General features: G+C 39.8%; 1 protein-coding gene across 1 annotated transcript in view; it reads left to right on the top strand.

Annotated features, from left to right (window-relative positions):
* Window positions 1–20,386, top strand: part of BMX (BMX non-receptor tyrosine kinase) — a 28,920-nt gene extending 8,534 nt beyond the window's left edge. The window contains exons 6-18 of the mRNA XM_009983386.2: window positions 3,953–4,131; window positions 6,126–6,188; window positions 7,210–7,269; window positions 8,050–8,104; window positions 9,735–9,814; window positions 10,442–10,569; window positions 10,987–11,061; window positions 11,809–11,980; window positions 12,906–13,122; window positions 15,616–15,680; window positions 17,098–17,216; window positions 19,142–19,299; window positions 20,312–20,386. Of these exons, the coding sequence (XP_009981688.2) occupies window positions 3,953–4,131; window positions 6,126–6,188; window positions 7,210–7,269; window positions 8,050–8,104; window positions 9,735–9,814; window positions 10,442–10,569; window positions 10,987–11,061; window positions 11,809–11,980; window positions 12,906–13,122; window positions 15,616–15,680; window positions 17,098–17,216; window positions 19,142–19,299; window positions 20,312–20,386 (1,446 nt within the window). The remainder of the gene's footprint in view (window positions 1–3,952; window positions 4,132–6,125; window positions 6,189–7,209; window positions 7,270–8,049; window positions 8,105–9,734; window positions 9,815–10,441; window positions 10,570–10,986; window positions 11,062–11,808; window positions 11,981–12,905; window positions 13,123–15,615; window positions 15,681–17,097; window positions 17,217–19,141; window positions 19,300–20,311) is intronic.
* The last annotated feature ends 2,324 nt before the right edge of the window (window positions 20,387–22,710 follow it).

Below are 22,710 nucleotides of genomic sequence, written 5' to 3'. Positions count from 1 at the left end.
TGAGAACGGCAGGCTTTCACAGACCCAGAGACAAACAGGACGCTAGGATTCCAAAAATCACTACTCGTTCTTGATTCAGCCTGAGTCTTCCAGCACAGCAGTTCCTTGATGAAGAAGGGCAACAGTTGGTAGGGTTAAGAATAAAAGCAAGACTGGAAGATGCACTTCTATGCATATTTCCTCATCTATTTCCTTCTGTACAAATACAAGGGCAATAGGGGTATCTTTGATTTAGTTTTACTGCCCAGCCTAATTGTTGAGGTTTGTAGGTGAGAAAGAGGTGACAATGACAAGAGAATAGAAGAGAACAAAGTGGCTCAAGTTATGATGTTTTTATCTATTTAAAAAAGGACTAACAATATGGTCTGTCTGTGTATTCACAGATCGCTACCCAACCTCCTCCAAATTAAACCAGATTGGGTTTCAAATCATGGGATTTTCAATTTCTATTTCTTGCTTCATTTTCATTTGTCTTCTGTTCTATATCTTTAGAATACAGTCTGAGTCTGCTTCCTAGCCTCTCTGTTAATCAGAAAGTAACTCAAAGAAAAAAGAAAAAAAAGCTGGATTTTTTGTGTATACAGTTGACATGAGCAGCCAGGACATTAAGAAACACATAGATTATCGAGAGATAGAAGATAAATCACAAGAGCTGCAAAATGGAGCTTAAAGAATAATAATAAAGCCTTGGAAAGAAGCTATTAACAAAGAACCTTTTGACATTTTTTCTGATAATGAGATTTGAAAGTAATAGGATTGTGAACATGCGGCAGCGTAACCTATTTTGAATACCGTGGTCTGTTTTGCCTGCCTTCCATCAGGAGATGCTTTGTTTATCTGGAGACACCATCAGTCATGCAAATCTGCTGCTGAACACGCTGGCTTCTGCTAGGCCTTTATGATTTATTTTTGTTGTCTGCTTGAGTTCAGAGAAGATAATTTGAAAGGGAAATTTGAAAAGCAGGGACATGACAGTTTTCAGATGGATACTTCTAAAACAGGTTCAGTAAATGCAGATATAATAACTACCACATCTGGTTAGAACAACTTGACTTCATTTTCCCAAGCCATATGATATAATCAGGTTAAGAAAGCTTCTCATGGTGAGGAACAGTCTATATTTAGTCACAGAGTTACTTCTACAAGCTCTCAGCACATTTTTACTTTTCCCTTTCATCTTCTCAGTTTTATCATCAGAGGTACAACTGTACCTCCAGCCTTCCTTCTGCCTACCTCTCAGTTCATGCCCCTCACCTCTCCAGCCTCTCCAAGTCTTGCTCCCTTGCTTTCTTCCCAGCTAATCAGGGACATTAAATCTGCATGTTGGCAAAACTGACCAGAGGCATTACATTTTGCATGAGGCGTTACTTTTTCATGCTTACATCCTGAACCTTCTAAGCCCCTGTCCGTTTCATCGGTTCAGCGTTGTATCTCTAGTCTCCCACAGAGTAGCTGGTTCCTAAGGAGTGATGTTGCTACAAAGAATAGTGGGCACAAAGGTCCATTCATGGGAACCAGTGGGCACTTCCCTTGTACTTTGACAACAGCAGGACGCAGGAGCTTCCTGCCTGAGAAACACTTTCACCTCTGCTGGTGCCTGGCATCTGCCATCATTGCAATGGCAAATGGTTCATGTAGGTCAGAGCATTACTGCAGTAGCAGATCAGGTCATTGAAGTCCACTGAGTGCACACACATATCTTCTCCTGCTTATGTATTGCACAAGGTTTAGGGAAGTTGAAGTGATCCAGCACATACTTTCAGCTGTATCCACACATGGCAGCTGAATCTGACTGTCACCTACGGCTCTCCAGATGACAGTAGTACAGTCATCAGTATGAAAACCACTATAATATCACTGCCAGCATAAAGGAAATAATAAGATCCACTCAGTTACTATTAGGAAAAGCTTTGGGGCTTACAACCAGTGCTGGAAATGGAAAGCTGTATATATGGACACAAATCAGGATATTAATCTGTACCAGGTTACAGATGAAATCCATCCATTAAATTGCGACAGACAAATACACATCCAGCAGTGAAACCTAAAGGGATGAAAACCTGATGTGCTCATTTTCGACTAGTTCTCTTCAATGGCAGGTTGGACAAAGCAAAACTCATTTCTGTGATCATAACTCTTTCTGCCATTTACTTGGCCAATGTTTTGCACTTTCTTCTGTTCACACAAAAAGATGAAAGATCCATCAGAAGATGACACCTTGATTGTTCTGTAAGCAAAACACAGGAAATTAAGAAAAAACAATTTGATTTCCAAAAATTACCAAGGCCAAAGCTCAGAGGTGCATATCAGCTCATAAACACATTTGCTGAATATCAGCTTGCTCTAACATCACTAGATGCTTTAAAGAGAAAACAGTTTAATCTCTGTATTATAATTTTCTGTATCTTTATAACAGCTACAGGCAACTCTAGTTCTGTCATTATTCCATAAATCAAACAAGCAGTCTAAGCCTTGAATCCTGCCAATCACAGGCCCTCGAGCTATAAGATCCTTTCCAATGAAGTCAGATATGAGCAACAGAAACCACCCTTACTGGGTTCAATCAATAGTACTTGATGAGTAACAGACCTAATTCTAGTCAAATGAGGAGGACTCTACTGTGAGTGATACCTCTTGTAAGAATTAATATCTCCACTCGAGCTTAGTGAGATCAGATTGAGACTTTGTGTATTTGCAGGAAGAGACCACGTGTGTCTTCTGGCTCAGTGAACTGAATTAGGAATTCACTTGGCTCTTTGGTTTCTCCTTGTTTAAATTAAGAAACGTGTATAAAGAGAAAACAAGCAAATATACAATGCCATGGTCACTTGGACTTGATTTAATGGAATCACAGCCTGCTTCAGGACCCTTGGTATTCTTCCCTGGCATTGCATTACAGTGGTTTTCAATAATAAATAGGAGGCATTTAGAGCTTTTTTCCTAAGTCTTTCTTATTTTCCCTCATCATTTACTGTCAGTGTTTCAAGTGTAGTTTTCTTTGCTCTTAAAGAACTGTGATGTCTGGATTTTCTGTGATGACATTTCCCCAATTTCTAAATGCATTTCAGTGCCTTAGTTTTAGATGCTCTTTTGCCCATGATTTGATCGATGGCACCTAACTTTAATGTCAGGTTTCTCATCCAAGTCATTTGTGTAGCTCTCCTCAACAATCAGTGATGAGAGGTAGATGCTTCTGTAGGATGGCATATTTCACACGAAAACTCAAGTCAAAGCTAGGTAAGATGAATCCCATAGTAACATACTTATGCTTGTTTAACTTTGCACAGGGAAAGGCACCAAGGAGTGGGATTCCTTAAATCCAACATGCTTAGCAGAGAAACATCAATAAAATACAGTGAGGAAAGGGAATCACTTAGAATCAGCATAGCTCTTTGCTTTCAGTGATTAGTAGTGATTGACTGATGCTTGTGCTTCATGGTAACATTACTATTGATCAAAAGTCATTAAAAAAAAAAAGATATTTTATAATACTGTGATGGAGTCTTTTGATGCAACGGGACATCATCGCACTTAGTTATAGTAAAGCACGATTTGGTCATGTGGTGTCCAAAGCACATAAATTGCAACAGTTCATTAAGTAGTGTCAGCTTCAGATAGGTGGCAGGCTTTTGATACAAATCAAGTCTATCACATACTTCTGGTAATGAGATCTTCCTATTACAGCAATGTTACCCTCCACTCAGAGTTAATTGCTTCTGAAGTCATTATCACAGAACTCGGCTCTGTTCACACCTGTCTCACAAATATGGATAACAGTATCTGGGCTGTGCTTCTTAAATGGATGAGGAGAAAGCTGCTTGTCTGTGCCTATCTTCTTAGTGTTGATTAATTGGCCTAACATCATTATACATGTTGAAGATATAAGCAATCATGTGCTTACTGTACCCTGTGCTGCATCTCCTTACCATTTTATTTTCTCTGTCTTCAAAAGCGGAAGCGTAGAAGCTTGCCTCAGGTGCTATCACCAGACAAATCAGTCCTGACTACAGCTGTGGGCCAATGCAACTATGAGCCCGAAGGAAATTCAGCTATCCAGCTTGTCAGAAGCAATAAATACTGTGTATTCCAAGAAGAAGATTCTGGCTGGTGGAAAGCAAGAGATTTGGAAGGGTAAGTATGCCCTTGGCCTTCCACGTATCTCATCTTCATAGACAACACTGCAGGCAATCCTAGTATATTTAGGGATCTATGTTAGAACTAGCTTAGTAGCTTTTAAACATTGCTCTAGAAGCCTCATTGTCCTCTGTGCAACTCCATTTTCATTATCATCCTTGGCTGCCAGGTTGAGTAAGATTTACAACAATCACTGCCTAGTATACTAGCTAAGATAGTATCTGGTGGCATCAATTTGGGTATGTGCCTGAAGCAGGGCTTGTGTACACAGAAGCTATCTGTTTTTTTCCCAACTATTTAGTTTAAGTGAGTAAAAAGATAAAATCTCTCCTCAGAAATGTTGTCTCTCTTGTATGCACAAACCATCTTTAGAACAACACCATTACTACTGCAATAACAGTGACAGCACAGGAGACCAGTGAGAACTGCTAAGGCACAAATCACCATGTTAGTCTCTCCCCAGCTTTAGCAATACTATTCCACAAAGACAGCACACCCCCATCCTGCACAGGGTTTAATTATTCTCTTTGAGGTTCACAAGTGGAGGAATCCCTTTCAGCAACTTGAAATAAGGTATTTTTCATTAATACCAAGCTAGGTCAGAAAAGACCTTCTCTTGCCAAGTTATTAAACGAGAAACAGCTTTAGGATTACACTGGAGAAAAAGACAGTGCAACAAACAGGAGCTGCCTGGAAGAGATAAGATTCCTTGTCTGTCTCATGATGGATACTAGCTGAGTTTGATTTTATGTACTTCATAGAACTGTGGAAGGGAAGAGTTTTTGAGCTAGGGGATGCCCAAACTGGTTTGGAACAGAATGAAATTACCTGATCCACTCATAATTCACTCATGAAGTTTACAACTGCAAGGAACTCAACAAATAAAGCAACCTTAACTTAAGGTAAAGTGTCTGTGCTTTATAACTCACAGGATTGGCGTACAGTTCTGGATGAAGAAAGCAGCACTCAACTCCGGCAACTCAAAGACAATAATAAATTAGTAAGCTGAGATATGCTTTTAAATGCCTTCACTGGACTGTTTATGGCTACATAAGAGCATATGATGCAGGCAGCTCTGCTTACAAAGCCTGAGTAGAGACCTCTAGGATGAACAAAGGAGCAGAGGGAGATCAAGAGAAAGGGAGGCATTTACAGCTTTTTCTTTGGCTTGAGAAATTGAGAATTTTGCAGTATTGATTCTGTAAGGGCAAGTCAAATATACATCATAACAAAACCTTTAAATTCTGCTTGGAAAAAAAAAAAAGAAGATCTTGTTTTCTTGAATGTAGTAGGAACAAACATCAGGGGTTACCTGTTTCACCTGTTTTCACGCACTCTCAGTTTTCTTCACACAATACTGAGATCTGTGTTAAAGAAACCTTTCCTTTCTGTGTCCAACCATATTCAAATACACAATGTACTCTTTTTATTTTTCTGATAGTACAGCATACAGCCCACCCCCTTACAACTACAGATGCTCGTTGGCCCCCGTAACTTAGATCCAAGATGCCATGTTGCAGGCTGCTGTAAGCGGTAGCTCAGCTGCCCATATTCACGTAGCTTAGCTTCTCAGTTGCATCTGGTGTTGTGTCAGGAGGAATGCTGAGCCTACCTCTTGACTTTCTGCCTTTGACCTTGGATACTCAGCTGGCACCCATTAGCCACTGACATCCTTCATCACAGCAACTGAGATGGCATGTAATGATATTATTGAACAGCTGCTCCAATCTTCCATATGATGAAACCAATCATGGAGGAAGAAGACATTTCAATGACTAGTGAAAAGAGTACTTCATTAAAAGATAATTTTCTGAAAAAAATTACTTCTGTATTTTTGTACGTGGTAAGTAAAAGCAGAAATGTTTTAACCATGAGCATTTCTGTTAGTGGCGTTCTAAAAAGTGATTCTGATTCTCTTTTCCTATTTTAAGTGATCAAATTTAAGATGCGGTCATGCACGATAGCTAAACTGTGAACTGTTTATTTTGCAGGAATGAAGGTTGTGTACCGAGCACTTACTTGAGAAAGTTATCTCTGAATGATGATGAGCCAAGGTGAATCAGTATGCAGCCATCCACTGCTTAAATGTTTTCCTCACCACTCTAGTAAAGATTAGGCAGTATTTCTGGAATATTTTTCTTTTTAAATAACTTTCTGAGTACTAAGCATATAATTTCCTGAAAGGTATAGAATCAGATATAAGTTTTCTTCTTGATTCACACATTAATGCAAAAAATATCAGTTGAAAATCCTGGTTTCATTTAAATCAATAGGGGTTTGCCACTGACTTCAATGATGCTGGGATTTCAAACTTTGTACTCTTATTTCAACATTAAATCAGCCTTGCTAGCACTTTCACGGCTTTGTATGAGAGTAGTGAGTGTGCGAGTAGTCCAGTACAGGGTAAAGAGAGTCTAGGTCTGTTGAAGTGATACCTCAGCCCCATCTTTTCCTTTTTAGTAGCATGACACAACATTGTAAGCATTAAATGTATACCTAAGTATTTGAATGAAAATCTCACAGAAACATAACAGATTGTCTCACGGTAAACCATACTGAACAAGATTCAGAGGTTTCCTCTAAAAAGCCTACTCTTATAGTATCCTGTAAAAGACAGCATAAATAAAAACCATTACTATTTCTGCACAGGAGGTTATTTTAGAGGCCTCTTTTTCTACCACATGAACTCTTTCTGTTGTCTGTCATGCTAAGAACATTTATTTGGAAAGTCTAGAGTTGTGCAGTTTTGGAGATCTTCCGTGTAAATTTTGAAAAGGTAGATGTAATCTCTTCCTAAGGTCACTAAAAGGTTACGTAATTTCATTACCTGTTACAGCATATACAGAGAATATTTGGCTTTCCGACACATTGCACAGTGGAGGGGAAAGGCTGTATAAGTGTTTACCAAGCCATAAAAAAATCCAGACAATTAAATGTGTCTCAACTTTCTGAAATATTCACCTTAGATCATGGTATAACTACTTGAAAAATAATTGTAGTAGGACTTTTAACCCAAGGAAGGCATTTTTCATAACTAGTTTTTCACAATTCTAACATGTTGTTTTGTCTTTGCAGGGAAAACTCTGGTGTCAGTGAACAAATATTGGCGGAAGAGCAGAGTATTGCTAAGCATGAGTGAGTATATAGAATATCTCTGCATGAGAACCAAAAGATTCTTTGGGCAGAGATCATCTTTCCACTTCACACATCCACTATATCTAGAGCAATGGTATCCTATGTATGCCTGTCATAATAATGACAATAATTATAGATATTGCCATCAGCAACATCACTGGCTCACAGACTTCCGAAGGCGTGAATGTATGTGCTTTGAGACAAAAGAGTCATTTAGATAAATCAGTCTTGTACACTAATAAAGGGATGCTACATAAAAGTGAACTGCTATTAAAAAGTCTTCACTGGAGCTCCCTGAACTGATCTGACATAGCATGTTTGGCTTGTTTCCTCCATTTGAGATCTCTCAGTTTACTTAAATATTATGACAATCAGAAGGTTCAAGGTTATAGGAGAATTTTGCACCTCCCAGCTTTTAGGGAAACAGCTGTACCATGGTCTGCAGGAGACAGAGCAAACTGCTTCTGGTAGAGCTCCTGGCAGAGCTTTAGGGCAGCAGGATCCTCCTCTAAGGAGTTACTGTAAAAAGTCAGAGTCACAGAGTGGGCCCAGATATTTCAAGCTGAGGAGTCCCACTGAATGAGAGGAAGCAGATGGGAACTAGTGGTTTCCCTTTTATCTCATGGTCTAAATTCACACATGCAGGAAAAATCCCAAGCCTACTCTCTAACTTTTAATAGCAGTTTTGAAAATGTTTACTATGTCTGGTATTTTTCATGTCTGCTGTGCCTCATTCAGAAACAAACCTGTTAATAATAAGCCCAATATTTCTCTTTGCAGTTGGTATGCTGGTAATATCTCCCGTGCCAAGTCTGAGCAGCTGCTCCATCAGAAGGTCCTACATATCCTTCCTCACTTGTATATGAACAACCATGGAAATGCTTCCGTGTCTGTTGTCTTTGCTATACTGTGTAGCTAGAGGATGCTGATGCTCTTCAAATAGCTGTAGTATCACTGAGAGTTGGAAACTCTTGTGCTAGCTTGGTATGGATAAAAGATGTCCAAAAATGACTGGATGCATTTATGGCTCTTATACGTAAATGAACAAATGATATATCTCTAAAATAGGCTTGGAACAAAGCCACACTGAGTGCATTTCCCCTCAGAGCTCTGCTTTTTAGTTCTACCTCTAGGCCTGCGTTGTTTTCTACAGTGTGGCTCTTTCTGCAGATCACTCTAGGGGAATTCTCTGTGATGGCTTTACAGTACACAAATGTGAAGTAAAAGAAATTCACCCAGACAAGCAGACAGCCCCAATCAAAGTCAGTGCTATTCCCACTGAGCATTGCCTGGGCACAGCTGACTAGGAGCAAGAATGGAAAGCACCACTGGACTAGGCAGATGTACAAGTCTTTACAGAAGACCACTGCAGAAGGGCTTGTCCATGTATCCTTCTGGAGGAGACGCAGCCTCAGCCATGCTTTGTGCTTGGGTGTGCCATGTAAACAAGTTCTCTCCTTGCAGTTTGCTGCTTTCTCACAGTCTGTCTCCTTGGCACTTGGCCACTAACTACTTTGACATAACCCAACCCTTTAGGAGCCTTAGTTCAGTGTCCTTTCCCTTAGACCTCCACCATAGGTTCAGGAATGAAATTCAAGTGTGACAAATCACTGGAGAAAGATGATTACCTCCCAGTCACGAAAGATGCTAGACAGTCCTGACTCCAGTTAATTTTAAGGGGACATAAAATTCCCGTTGAACTTCACAGCAATGGCCCTTGGCCTGTGTGTGAGGTTCCAGATGTCTTCTTTCTTCCCTGCAACAGCCATTCCTAGCACAATAGAGGTGTAGTTGTTAAATGAACTCTGAAAATCAGGATTTCTAGCCCAGAATGATAAACCATTAATAGAAGTAAAAGTGGATATTTAAAGTTAGGACTGAAATATCACATAAAACCTAAAAATAGTCAAACATCATAGAGTCAGTGAAAACCTTTGTACTTATTCAGTAATTCAGAAATACTTTGGCACTAGAAAATACATCAGATTAATTCATTATGTAAAGGATCTGAGTGTGGTGGACAGAGAGCTCTTATTCTTATGGAATGTGTGTGGCAGGATGTGTGTGGCAGTGTTCAGGTCTTTAATGTGTACTGCCTCTGGAGGGGACACAAGGAAGGAGGCAGGGTTAACAACTCTCCATCTCCTCAACTATAAATCTGTGTCTGTGCACCAAAACAAAATTGCACACTATGTGCTTCATGTCTGGGCTGGGTTACAACTCACCTGATTTTAAACATTTACAGTGGGATACCACAACTGGTTACCTAGACCCTCTTTTTAGGGGAGAGAAATAAATATTTCTAAGGCATAATTCATCTTGTCCTAATGCAGTCCTTAAAGGAGGTCAGATGAGTCACGTCTCCTTCTCTCTTTTGTAAGCATTACAATAGAAAAGCCTAAAGCTGACTGAAATGAATTCCAGCCTCATTCTTACTTGTAACTTTTTTTTTTTTCTTTTATTAGGGGAAAGATGGTGCTTTTATGGTTCGGAAATCTAGCCAAGCAGGAATGTACACTGTGTCTGTATTCAGCAAGGTTGCTGAGTGAGTACCCAAAGAACACGTACCATTTCTATGAGCGAGCTATGGGTATGCTCCTTGGTGTGACTGGTCAGCAACAAAATCTTTACATTGTGTTAAAGAGAGACCTTATGCACCTTCAGGCCACATTAGTTACCTGAACTCATACATGTCCTTGGCTCCCTGAATGGGGGAATGGAGGCCCAGAATTGTCCCATCTAAACATAGGCGTGTTACAGGCACACAACCTAGGAGAATAGCAGTCTCAAGAGTAAGAAGGAATGGAAGGGGAAGGGGAAGGGGAAGGTGCTCAAAATTAGATGTAGAACCATTGCAAGGGCAGTATATGAAAGTCTTTTGCTCTACATGTAACTGTTGGGAGACAAGTGCTAACCATCAGACTACATTAGAGTATGCAGCAGAAGTCTTCAATACCCTAGGAGCCTGTACTAGATAGCCAGCAGGTGTAAAGGCGGGAAAAACAGAACTGAGACAAGTGTAACAGTCTTCTTGGTGGCATCTACTACATATTTCATTATCTGGCCAGCTGATGTGTTGCAGGTCATTCAGCAACTAGCTAATCTGTTAACACACAGGCTAGAGGCACTTTGCAAGACTTTGACATGTACAGCGCTTTGTGATGTTTTTCAGAAATAAAAAAGGAACAGTCAAACATTACCATGTGCACAAAACCCCTGAGAACAAGAATTACCTCGTTGAAAATTACTGTTTTGAATCAATTGCCAAGCTTATACACTACCATCAGCACAACTCAGCCGGTAATCCCTATATGTTCTTTCTACTTGATTGGCTTTGGCTTAGGCATCTGGACTTCTCAGACTTATGGTGAATCTCTTCCAATACCAAATGCTCTACATTTTGAAACACCAGTTTTGGGAGAACTTGAGTGGAACTTGATCTAACATTTTCACAATCAATATAGTTGTTTTCCTTTGCTGTACAGTGATTTTTTGGTATTGTACGACCTCCTCTTGCAATATCTTTGCTGGACTAGACCTTAAGCACAGAAAATTTTCAATTTTGTGTCATGATGCAGCAGCTGCTGAATATTGAATATGTCATTACCAGGATAGCTGTAATATGGCAGGAGGGGAGAGATATTAGTTTCCTTGTATTATCTTTGATTTCAGAATACTCATGTATATATTGTGACCTTTAACAGGTTTTCCTTGTAGGTATGGTGACAAGACTCCGGCATGCAGTGTCTACGCAAGTAAATAAAGTCCCAACTACAGCTTCATTAGGAAAGGGTACGAAGATCATTTCCCTTGTTGAAACTGATATTAATTTTGGCCACTAAAAAAAGAATAACCAGAAAATCATAACTCTCACTGCTTTCAGGCTTGCAAGAGGCTACAGGATCTTTTGAGTTCATTGTTTGGTGGCCATTTCCATTTATCCATGCAGGAGGCAATGTAAGAATTTGGGAAGGATTCTCTTTCAGTCAATAGCTCCTTCGGCGGTTTCCTCTTGTCCACTATAGCGTTGAGACTTCATGGTTCTGTGAAATAGGGTATCCCTTCCACAAGTGTATCTAGTCCATGTACAGGGCAAGGTGAATGCAAAGGCATTTTATATCAACTTTTATATTGTGCCCTTTTTAAGGCATTTTATGTCAAGTTTTACATCAACAGTGCAAGACCTTGCATGCTTCCTTCCCCAGCACATCTGATTCATGGCCATTCTTTCCCTTTGCCACATTACCTGGCACAGTAATATTTGTTCTTCAATCCCCTACATGAAAATATATCATTATTTGTTGCATAAATCTTTCTCAAAACTATTTGTAATGCTTAAACTTAAGCAGTAGCAAACAAAACTTGTAGGAAGTGTAGCCTCCTTCCATAACAAACACAAAGCCAAGAGACAGGCATGTTGCTTCAGTACTGCATGGTTCTGCAACCCTCCAGAGAAAACAACAGCATTGCATGTTGAGGATACCACTCCTGCGTTTGTCCAATTTTTTTTTGCTAAAGGAATTTCTTTTGTCCCACCAGGAGTCTGGGAGCTGAAACGAGAAGAAATTGTCCTGTTGAGAGAGTTAGGGAGTGGTCAGTTTGGAGTGGTGCATCTGGGAAAGTGGAAGGGACAATACGATGTGGCCATAAAGATGATTAAAGAGGGAGCAATGTCAGAAGATGAATTCATAGAAGAAGCTCAGACCATGATGTAAGCTATGGCATTGCTTAATTATTTGGAAATAATGATCGCTCCAAATGTTAATCAGTAATGTGTAGCACACACAGAAAGAGAATTTCCTCTTAAAAATAGCATTAGGTAGTGTTGAATGTATTAGGCACAAGCTAAATAGGTAGCCACATGGAATGTTTTAAGTATTAACAAAAGAACTTCACAAAGCTTGATAGGGTCATCTACAAAGTTTTCAGTTAACATTTCTTCCACAATTGCAGAGGTTCCATATATGTAACTTAAAACTATGTTTCATTAGCATTTATACAGTAAGGGTTAGAAAGCTGTTCCTACCATCCTGCAGGTAGGAATGAGAGATAGATTAATAACTAAGAAATATCAGAAATAGGAACATAAATCTTGAAGTTTTAGTCTCTGATTCTAAAGAGGTAAAGATGTTAGAATTTCCAGTGAAGTTCCATGAGATGATAATTGAAGCCTGCAAATTTAAGAATATCTTGAATATCTTGTATCCTGAAGAAATGCACTACATTCCTGTTAGTTATCTAGCTGATATGATAGGATTCTCCTTTTGAAACTTTGCAATATGATTTTAGCAGAAAACCTTAAGGCCTAAGGTCCACCCCACCAACTCAGATCTATTTTCTCCCACCAATAAGGTTGCACTGTTGCACTGCTAAATCCTATTTCAGATTTTGACTATAAAATTGTCATTTCATCAATACCAAGTCTTCTCTGGGTTGCCGTCAATATTGAGTTTCAAAGTAACAACTGGAAGGACACTCAGTTCTTCTTGAAAATGAATATTGAAATTCTGAGATGGGATTGTATCCAGTCTCTAGAATTTTTCAGTACATTGTATTAATGTTTGAAGAACAAAACTTACAGAAATGCACATTAATCTCTATCTATTCTTTGATTATTTTATCTTTATTTATTTCAGGAAGCTTAATCATCCCAAACTAGTTAGACTATACGGTGTGTGCTCAAAATCGTATCCCATCTATCTAGTGACGGAATACATGCCTAACGGCTGTTTGCTTAGCTACCTAAGGACCCATGGGAAGGAACTACAGGCACTTCAGCTTCTGGAAATATGTTATGATGTTTGTGATGCTATGGCATTTCTGGAGAGCTGCCAGTTCATACATAGAGATTTGGTAAGCCATCCCACAGGAGAAGTGGAACAGCGAAGGTAGGGGGATGATCTAACTCAAAGCAGTCCTACCCCTCAGGAGCAGCCACAGCTGCGTTGGCTCTGTTGGTATTCACTCCAAAAAGCATTGTGGTCTGCTGAACAGAGACACCCAGCTGGCTCAATACAAGGCAGCTCTGGACGAGCAGCACTAAAGCCTCGTGTAAACAGCACCGCCAACGAGCTAATAGGCTCTGCTTCAGAGCTGAGCTGACGGGACTAATGCACTTCACACCATGCTGCCTGCATTTATGGGCTCTGTTCTCAAGGACTTCTGCACCACTTGGCAGCACAGACATCCAATGGTAAAATTAGTCCACTGAAGTAAAGGGTTCTGTCCAATGACACTATAGTCCTCCCGGAGAAAGAGGTGAAGATTTGGGTCGTCTAAACTGTTTTTAATGAATTAAGGATCTATCTAATTGGGATCTGTTTCTTTTATAAAACCAGCAAGAACACTATCAGAGTAACCTGGAATTTACTCTGGTGCGTTGCAAGCAGAAGCAGAACTTTAAAGTCTGCAGCTGTCTAGCTCTTATAGCAGTTAGTTTATCTACCAGTTTTCAAGCAAGTATTTCAAGTTGCTTTCAATAAGGGGATCAGTCCTTCCAAGGACTTACACCCAAAGTTTATGCAAAACTTAGCTTTCAAGAATACTGCTATAAGTCTTAGGGGAAATATGATGTTATTTTATTGACCTATTAAAAGTGAACTTAACCTTATGAAGTTCAACGAGGCCAAGTGCAAGGTCCTGCACGTGGGTCGGGGCAATCCCATGCACAAGTACAGGCTGGGTGGAGAATGGATTGAGAGCAGCCCTGAGGAAAAGGACTTGGGAGTGCTGGTTGATGAGAAGCTCAACATGAGCCGGCAATGTGCACTGGCAGCCCAGAAAGCCAACCGTATCCTGGGCTGTATCAAAAGGAGCGTGGCCAGCAGCTCGAGGGAAGTGATTCTGCCCCTCTACTCAGCTCTCGTGAGACCCCACCTGGAATACTGTGTTCAGCTCTGGAGTCCCCAACACAAGAAGGACATGGAGCTACTGGAGCAAGTCCAGAGGAGGGCCACGAAGATGATCAGAGGGCTGGAGCACCTCTGCTATGAAGACAGGCTGAGAGAGTTGGGGCTGTTTAGCCTGGAGAAGAGAAGGCTCTGGGGTGATCTTATAGCAGCTTTCCATTACCTAAAGGGGGCCTACAGGAAAGCTGGAGAGGGACTTTTTCCAAGGGTGTGCAGTGATAGGACAAGGGGCAATGGATTTAAACTGAAAGAGGGCAGATTTAGGTTAGATATAAGAAAGAAATTCTTTACATTGAGGGTGGTGAGGCAGTGGAACAGGTTGCCCAGAGAAGTTGTGGATGCCCCATCCCTGGAGGTGTTCAAGGCCAGGTTGGATGAGGCTTTGGGCAACCTGGTGTAGTGGAGGATTTCCCTGCCCATGGCAGGGGGGTTGGAACTAGATGATCTTTGAGGTCCCTTCCAACCCTAACCATTCTATGATTCTATGATTCTAAATTTCTGATGCATTCTGCTTCACAGTCAGTAGCAGTATTTTGCTTTCTAACTCTAGACAAAAGTATGTTGGAAGATTTGGAAGTGACAATTTATGTTACAGACTTGCTTAATTTTCCAACAGAGTGCAGTCTCCTCAGGCAGCATTTTAAACGTCTTGTTGATGCTTTCAAAGAATTGTTTTTATGTGTAAACAAAGTTGTTAAATCCATACCTCACTAATCGTCACACCCTGATTCAGAAACCAGGAATATCAGATAACTTAGGTAGCAGAATTCAAGTTGTAAATATAAAGTCAGTTGTCCAAAAACTGGCTGTACACCATGAGAAAACAGAAATAAAACTTGAGTTTGATTTCAGGTTGAAGACTGTAGATACTAACTGTATCACAGAAATTATTAAGTACACAGGCAGAAAATACAGCCTTAGATAAATGTTATGGTTTCCATCTGCAGAACTAGGCTTACACTGAAGTTTTCATGAATCAGTCTGTTTAAATCACCTTTCATTGCTCCACTGTGTTCATAGTGCCTTGTGAATAATCCAATCAATGTTTTTCACTTTTTGATGCCTTGTTAAATTCTCAGACTACTGAAAATGACCCTGGAGTATGATGCGTTTTGAAAGACAGCGAGTTTAGTTTCTGGCTTTGTTGCTGTTTTTCTAGGTTAAGGTGGGTTTCTCACCTCTGTTTTGACAAGTTCCTTATTTGTAAAGCTGGAATAATGGTAAAGAATGTTTTTCAATCAATAGTCAGAAAGTGAAATACAAGAGTTACTTCGTTTTCCCTTACAATTCCAAACTTCATTACCTCAATCAAAGCATATCATTTTTCACTGAAATGCTAGAGGACATAAATTATTATTAGCAAATTACCAAGACATGATGTCATTTGCTCCTCTTTGTATTTTTTCCACTCATCTCTTTTCTCATTTCTCTACTAAAGGCTGCTCGGAACTGTTTGGTTGACAGCAATCTTACTGTGAAAGTATCTGACTTTGGGATGACCAGGTAAGTAAAAGAATTGGGAGTCTTGTGAAGCTATGATGTTATTGTATATGTAGTTCACTGGCATTGATCAGCTAGTAAGTAGCTGTTAGTAAAGTTACATCATGGGGTGTGATACAGATCTTTGTGTCTCCTTTTCCATTAATGACCATGAACCATTCTGGGGTTAGAATAAAGTCATACTGCTGTCTCAAAAAGTTAATATTTAAAGGCCTGAGAGATTTCACTAGTCAAGTTTGTTAAAGAAATCTTAGAATACATAACTTACTCACCTGATTTGGAGGCTAAGCATCATCAACAGCAGCCTCAACGGAGAGAAGTTGGAGAGGATGAGCAGCCTAGAGAACATGTACTCTGAGAAGAGGCTGAGGAAGCAGGCTGCTTAGTCTGGTGAGGAGAAGGCTAACGGAGGACCTAAAAGCTGCCTGTGGCAACCTACAGTTACAAAGCTGATGGAGCCAAACAAGTCTCATCAGTGCCAGCTGATATAACACTGCTCATTGGCCACATAGTGTAGCTCAGGAAGATCAAGCTGGACAGTAAGACAAGTTGTTTCCCCAGGAAACCTGTGGAACACTGAAACATGCTAGTCAGGGAGACTATGGGTCTGCAGTCTTTGGAGGCTTTTAAGACTTGGCTACACAGAGCCATAGCTTACTTGATCATAACTTACCAACACAAGAAGGACGTGGAGCTGCTGGAACGAGTCCAGAGGAGGGCCACGAAGATGATCCGAGGGCTGGAACGCCTCTGCCATGAAGACAGGCTGAGAGAGTTGGGGCTGTTTAGCCTGGAGAAGAGAAGGCGCCGGGGTGATCTTATTGCAGCCTTCCACTACTTAAAGGAGGCCTACAGGAAAGCTGGAGAGGGACTTTTTCCAAGTGTGTTTAGTGATAGGATGAGGGGTAATGGCTTTAAACTGAAAGAGGGCAGATTTAGATTAGATATAAGGAAGAAATTTTTCACTCAGAGGGTGGTGAGGCACTGGAACAGGTTGCCCAGAGAATTTGTAGATGCCCCATCCCTGGAAGTGTTCAAGAACAGGTTGGATGAGGCTTTGGACAACCTGCTGTATTGGAGGGTTTCCTTGCCCTTGGTAGGGGGGTTGAAACTAGATGATCTTTGAGGTCCCTTCCAACCCTAACCATTCTATGATTCTATCACGTTGGGAATAATCTTATTTGGGCAGGAGGCTGCGCTAGATAGCCTTACAACAGGCATTTCTATGATTCTGCATTTTATCTCTAATAAATTGATAGCAATGATCTGTTCTATAGATGATAACTAATGCCTCTATTAAGTATCCTTTGGAAATATGGGATTCTGCCCAGGCTTTTCTTAGAATCTTGTGATGTACAAGGAAGAAGTAGTAAATAGTATTTCATTGTAACTCAGCACAAGTTTGGTTCTTGCCTTGTAGGTATGTTCTGGATGACCTGTACATAAGTTCACTAGGAACCAAGTTTCCAGTGAAGTGGTCAGCACCAGAAGTTTTTCATTACACCAAATTTAGCAGCAAGTCAGATGTATGGGCCTTTGGTATGTATGGAATTTGACATATAAATATGTGTGCATATATGCAGTTACATTTGGATTTCCTCAGCTTACTAAGCAGAAATGCTATACATTTACACACCTAAGGAATGTAAAAAGCAGTTACAGCTTATGTTCTTGTTTAGTATTTTTATGCATTCAAGCCCTATCTCCTTTGGAGTTTTTAGCCCTACTATTTTTCTTTTAGGCACATAGAAACTCTTCCCACTTCCCATTTGCTTTATATATATTTAATATGGTAAAGTAAACTGTTGGCAGTGGAGATCAAACGGTAATTTGAGTGTATTTAAACCATAAATCCATGATGCTTAAGTCAAAGAGCTTTTCTGTTAGTCGCAGAGGTCAGAGTGGACTCTCTGCATGAGCCAGCTGCGGAAGAGAGTCTGTGAGCTCAGACTCTGCATCTTGGCATGAATAAGATGCACTTGCTGATCACTTTCCACCCAGGAATTTCAAATATTTGAACTTCCACTTCAATGGTTTACAAGCTATGATTTATATATCCCTGGAGTCTGTTCAGTGTTTCTAAGAGTTTGCAAAAGTTGTCAAAGAAAAAGGGGCCTCCTGTGAATGGGCTTAAATTCCACTTACATGGGTTTGCTCCTCCAGTAGGAAAATTTTGGCAGCTGTCAAGTTGACAAAGGATTGGCAACCCGCTGTTCTTGACATTGAAGAATGGTGAATGAAGCAGATGAAAGTGTTTCCAAATTCTGGACTGCTTCTTACCTTTAACATCAGCTAGTGTCCCAGTATTACTGACTCCAGTGGAGAAACAGCTCACCCACCTTTAAATGTTGTTTATAATACATAGAATTAGATCAGGAGTTGAATTTTCTGGTGGTACATTTTCTTTTTGCTCTTATCAATGAAATCCTGGCTCCAGGCTTTAATGTTAACTTCAACATTGACATTAACTTCAATAAGAAACATTATTTTTCCTTGGAAGATCTTTTCTCATTTTAACACTATCCATTGATGCAGTGGAAGCAAAGGGAGAGTGGGATCTGTCAGTTCTGAATTGGTTGTTTTAAAATATTTAGTCTTTAAAGGACTAAAGAACTGAACTGATGTATTCACATCCCAAACACAGATGTCAGAGAACACATAGTCTTGTTTTTTTAATGTTCTCAGCAGGGAAAGCTGGCAGTCAGGTACCATTTTACTCTGATCCCATCATGACACTATGATGCTCCAGCCTTCAAGCTGGAGAGAAGTCAAAGGTCCAATAAATTTCTTTTCAAAAAAATCTTTACTGCCAGTGTTACATACAATTGTGAAATAAATATTACACATTTTTTTTTACTTTACAGTTGGCATTATCATCACATATGTTCAGTTACCATGAAAATTCTTTCTTGAAAAGCTATCAATTAGTTATAATAATATTATCCAGTATTTCTATTGCTTCAGTATAATCAGTTTTTATAGGTATGTGTAGCTGACACTATAAAGCATTCAGAAATCTTTCTGATATCAAAGGAGTGTATGTCCCACTCACTTTAAAAAGTCAGTAAAAATTTTATTATTTATTCTATAAAAACATAAATACCTGTAGCTGTCATTTTGGTTTTATTTCCCTTTTTCTCTTTCTCTACTGTGTTTCCACACATACATATGTATATAAGGGGATGATTTAATGTATTTTGTAAAAACTACAATGCATGGATTGCTATGTCTTGGGTTTTGCCCCTTATTGTCTTATTGTCTTCTACTGCAGTAGAAGTTGTTTTACATTTGGGTTCAGAATCACACTTGTCAGTCATCTCCATACCTTTCTTTGGATAACGTTCTCTGTAAAAAGTCTGATTGGTTACATGTTGCATATGTGTCTTGTTCTGGGAAAAAAAGGGTTTCTCTTGCATTGCTTGACTTTCATTTCTTGTCTTCCTTTGCCATGAATATTTTTTCAGGTATCTTAATGTGGGAGGTGTTCACTTTGGGAAAGCAGCCCTATGAGCTTTATGATAACATGCAGGTGATTGAGAAAGTTTCTCAAGGATACAGACTTTATAGACCACACCTGGTTTCAGACGTCGTCTACCAGATAATGTACAATTGCTGGCATGAGGTATGTATATCAGCACATGCAGACTGGAGAAAACAAAGTAGTAGGTGTCATTAGGAGTCACCGTTGATAGAAGAACTAACGTTCATAGTGGAAATACGTGGAAAGGGATAGTGGAAATTACCCCTTATAAAAGCCATTGTTTGTGTGTAGTACATTCTCTATAGCAGTTTAGCTCAAGGCACTGCTAGTACAGGAAACACGGCATAGAGGAAGATTGACTTGCTTCCTCTCAGAACCATATATTTATGCAAGTAACAGTAAAATACCCTTCAACATCAACATAATACACAGAGTGAGATTCTTTGCACCTAATTTTAATGGTTTAAAATTTGGGTGCTGAGCTAAGCTAGTTGTCTAAATTCCTTCCATAATTACAGGCTCTCTCCTTGGTCATTTGTTCTTTCTATCCTAGCCACCATGAAATAAAACACATCTGCTTTCATATACAGGGGTCTTAAACAACTAATTTAGATGAAATCTCTACCTTTTTAGACATCTAATGTTGCTTGAAATAACCTCACCCTTAGAATGAGAAGGATGTGTTACCCTATCCATGAGTCTTCTAGGAGTTGTAAGTCAAATACTGATCATGCTCATTTTATTTTGAGAGATCTGTGTCTGCTATGCCAAGAATTATCCTGATTTATTGTTCTTCATCTAAATTTTAGTCAGGTGTCTGTGGATCATGATTCGTTTCTCACCAGCAACAAAGAACTTTTTGGCATATTAGTGGTGATACCATGAAATGACAGTGATGTTGGGGTTTTTCTAGATACAGTTGTCACAAAAATGAGAAAAAAACTTATATTTGAGGACATGATAATGCAAAGAAAGGAGATTAAACTATCACAACATAAGAAAAATAAAAAGTAGCTTTAATTTTCTTTACCTCACAAGCGTCACTGCCTCCATGAATTTCTGCATGCTAAAATCAAGAAAAACTAATGCAAACTACAGTTCCTGAATGATTTAAAAATTGAATAACTATACCCATCATCTTTGTTTCATTTAGCTACCAGAAAAGCGCCCTGCCTTTTATCAGCTCTTATCATTTATTGAGGCACTGAGAGAAGACAACAGAGCTTGAAAAGAAGATTCATAAACAGATAACTGCACATACTGGTTCCATACCCCCTGTCTTCTGTACGAGAGCTAAATCTGAAATCTGCCTAACATTAGCCACCCCTGTTATCCTGTATATTAGTGTTGTTCTCGTTTAATCAGGGAGTTGACTAAGAAGCGTATGGAGAAAGCTTTTGTGACACTCTGTGGGTGACAGAACTTGGAAGGATGCTGTGGAAGGATATAATTCATTTTGTTAGCGTTGTCTCAAAAGAATTCTCAGACACTAAGATGTATTTGTACACTCCTTCAGTGCTTCGAAGCTGTCATTATTTGGCCTTAACTGGAAATGTAAACCGGGTAATACATGCTTGTTAGGGTTTCTGATTATCATAACTCATCTGAATGTGTTTTTTCTTTGTAATCACTTGAATCTGATGCCTGAAGTCAAATTTAGAACTGCTGCAAGTGACAGCAACATAGTTACAGTCTTGCTTTCAATTACCTAGAAATTACTACTGGTAAAATACCAGTTTGCTAACCAGTACTATTGACTTTAGTTTCAGCCCTCAGGGTGTACATTTGATTTGGAATTTATTCTAAGCTACATATCTAAGATATTTGCAACTTAGCAAAATATGAGGTGTTTATTAGAGTGTTATTGCTTCCTGCTACAGGTAAAAATAGAGAAAAAAAGTTTATGCAGAATTCCACAGTCGTTGCAAGAGTAAATGTTAAATTTGCTGATCTCTAAAAAACTTGAAGAGCAAAAATTTGAAGAGAACTGAAAACTCTATTAAAATAATTGCTTAGCCAAATACTTTACTACTGAGGAGCTGAAATTTGGCTCCTGATGTTAACATTTAAATATGAGCATCCAACTTTCAAATGTACATAGCACTACACAAACTAGTGCTAACTTCAGTAAGTCTAGAGGTACCAAATACATCTGAAGCTACATAACTATAATAGAAGCATCTAAATTAGACGCTGCCATTTATGAAATGCTGATCTGATATGTATAAAATAAAGGGGTTTTAAAATAAAATAAGATCTGAAAAAAATCCTCTCCTCTCCTTATATTTGAGCTAGTTCAGTATGTGATGCCTCTAAGAGTCCAGGTGATGTTCACTGGCCCTTTCGCTGATGGAGGTGGCCCAGCCCTAGCAGGGACCTCTGCACAGCTCCAGTTTGAGCTCACCTGAACCTAAGGAGTAAGAAATGCAGGTTGCAGACGTGTGGGGAGAGGAGAGAAAGAAATGAAGGTCTCTGGCCCGACAGAGGCTCCAGCTCCTGTGCTTGCTGGCGCTGCCTGGTCCCAGCTCTGGAAGCTGGCTAGCAGATCACATCCCTGTCTACGTGGGGAGCTGTGTGCGTTTTTGAGGGAAAGCAGCATTTGAGGTCATGCAAATGACTGCGGGGACCAACACAGGTTGGGGGGCCATGGGAGGCCGCACACCGCCTGAGGGAGAGGCAGGGCATGGGATGATGTTGCCTGTGCCTCAGGAGGGGCCAAGGAGTGCTGACCCAGAGAAAGGGTCAGGAAGGAGTGCTGACACTGATAAAATGTAAGGGGAGGGTGGGCAGCCCAGCATAGAAGGTGTGAGATCTTGTTGGGGCTAATGCATGTGGCTGATTTTTTTTCAATATAAATGTTGTCTGTTCATTTCTGTTCTTCCAATGTCCTGCTATATTTTTTTAGTGGCTTCATGTGTCGACAATTCTGAATGGTGCTTTTTGATTCATAGCACAGCCTTGAGAATTAATTGCTTTGAAAAGAAAGCTTTGCCTTAATGGAAATGTTAATCTTAACAACAGATCTGAAGATGGCTGGCATGATTAATTACATTATTTGATTGTTTCCAGCTTTGCTATTCCCTTTTTCTGTTACTGCACGGTAACTGGCAAGACCACATATAGTTGAATTATTTATTTTAAGAGTTCAGCTAAAGTGCTAAGGTTTGGGGACGTTATGGCAATGGGCTATGTGGTGTAGGCAGGCAACTTAAAGAAAAATTGTGTTCATTCCTTTACATTCCTGTCTAGTTTACAGTTAATCAGTATCATCTGCCTACCATTTTGAACTGCCTCATTTAAGAGTCTTATCTCTTAAATAGGAAATCAGTGTGAAGCATCAGGAAAGTGTTTTGTGAGCCCACAGAGTCCAGCTGTACATTTTCAGATATATGTTTGACTGCTTTCCACAGTTTATGATAATTTTGGAGGCCCGGGAGTTTAAGATTTCGTTTCTTTGCTGAATGTTTTTCACACAGGCTGGTGTTTGCTACTGGCTCTGTGTCAGAATGCAAGACCGAGTAGATCTCTTGCGCCTTTCAGTGACCCTGGTGT

This window comes from Tauraco erythrolophus, chromosome 1 (genome assembly GCF_009769465.1).
Source record: "Tauraco erythrolophus isolate bTauEry1 chromosome 1, bTauEry1.pri, whole genome shotgun sequence".
In the NCBI taxonomy this organism is placed as follows: domain Eukaryota; kingdom Metazoa; phylum Chordata; class Aves; order Musophagiformes; family Musophagidae; genus Tauraco; species Tauraco erythrolophus.
The sequence above is the reverse complement of the archived record's forward strand: the minus strand, read 5'-3'. Positions and strand labels throughout refer to the sequence as shown.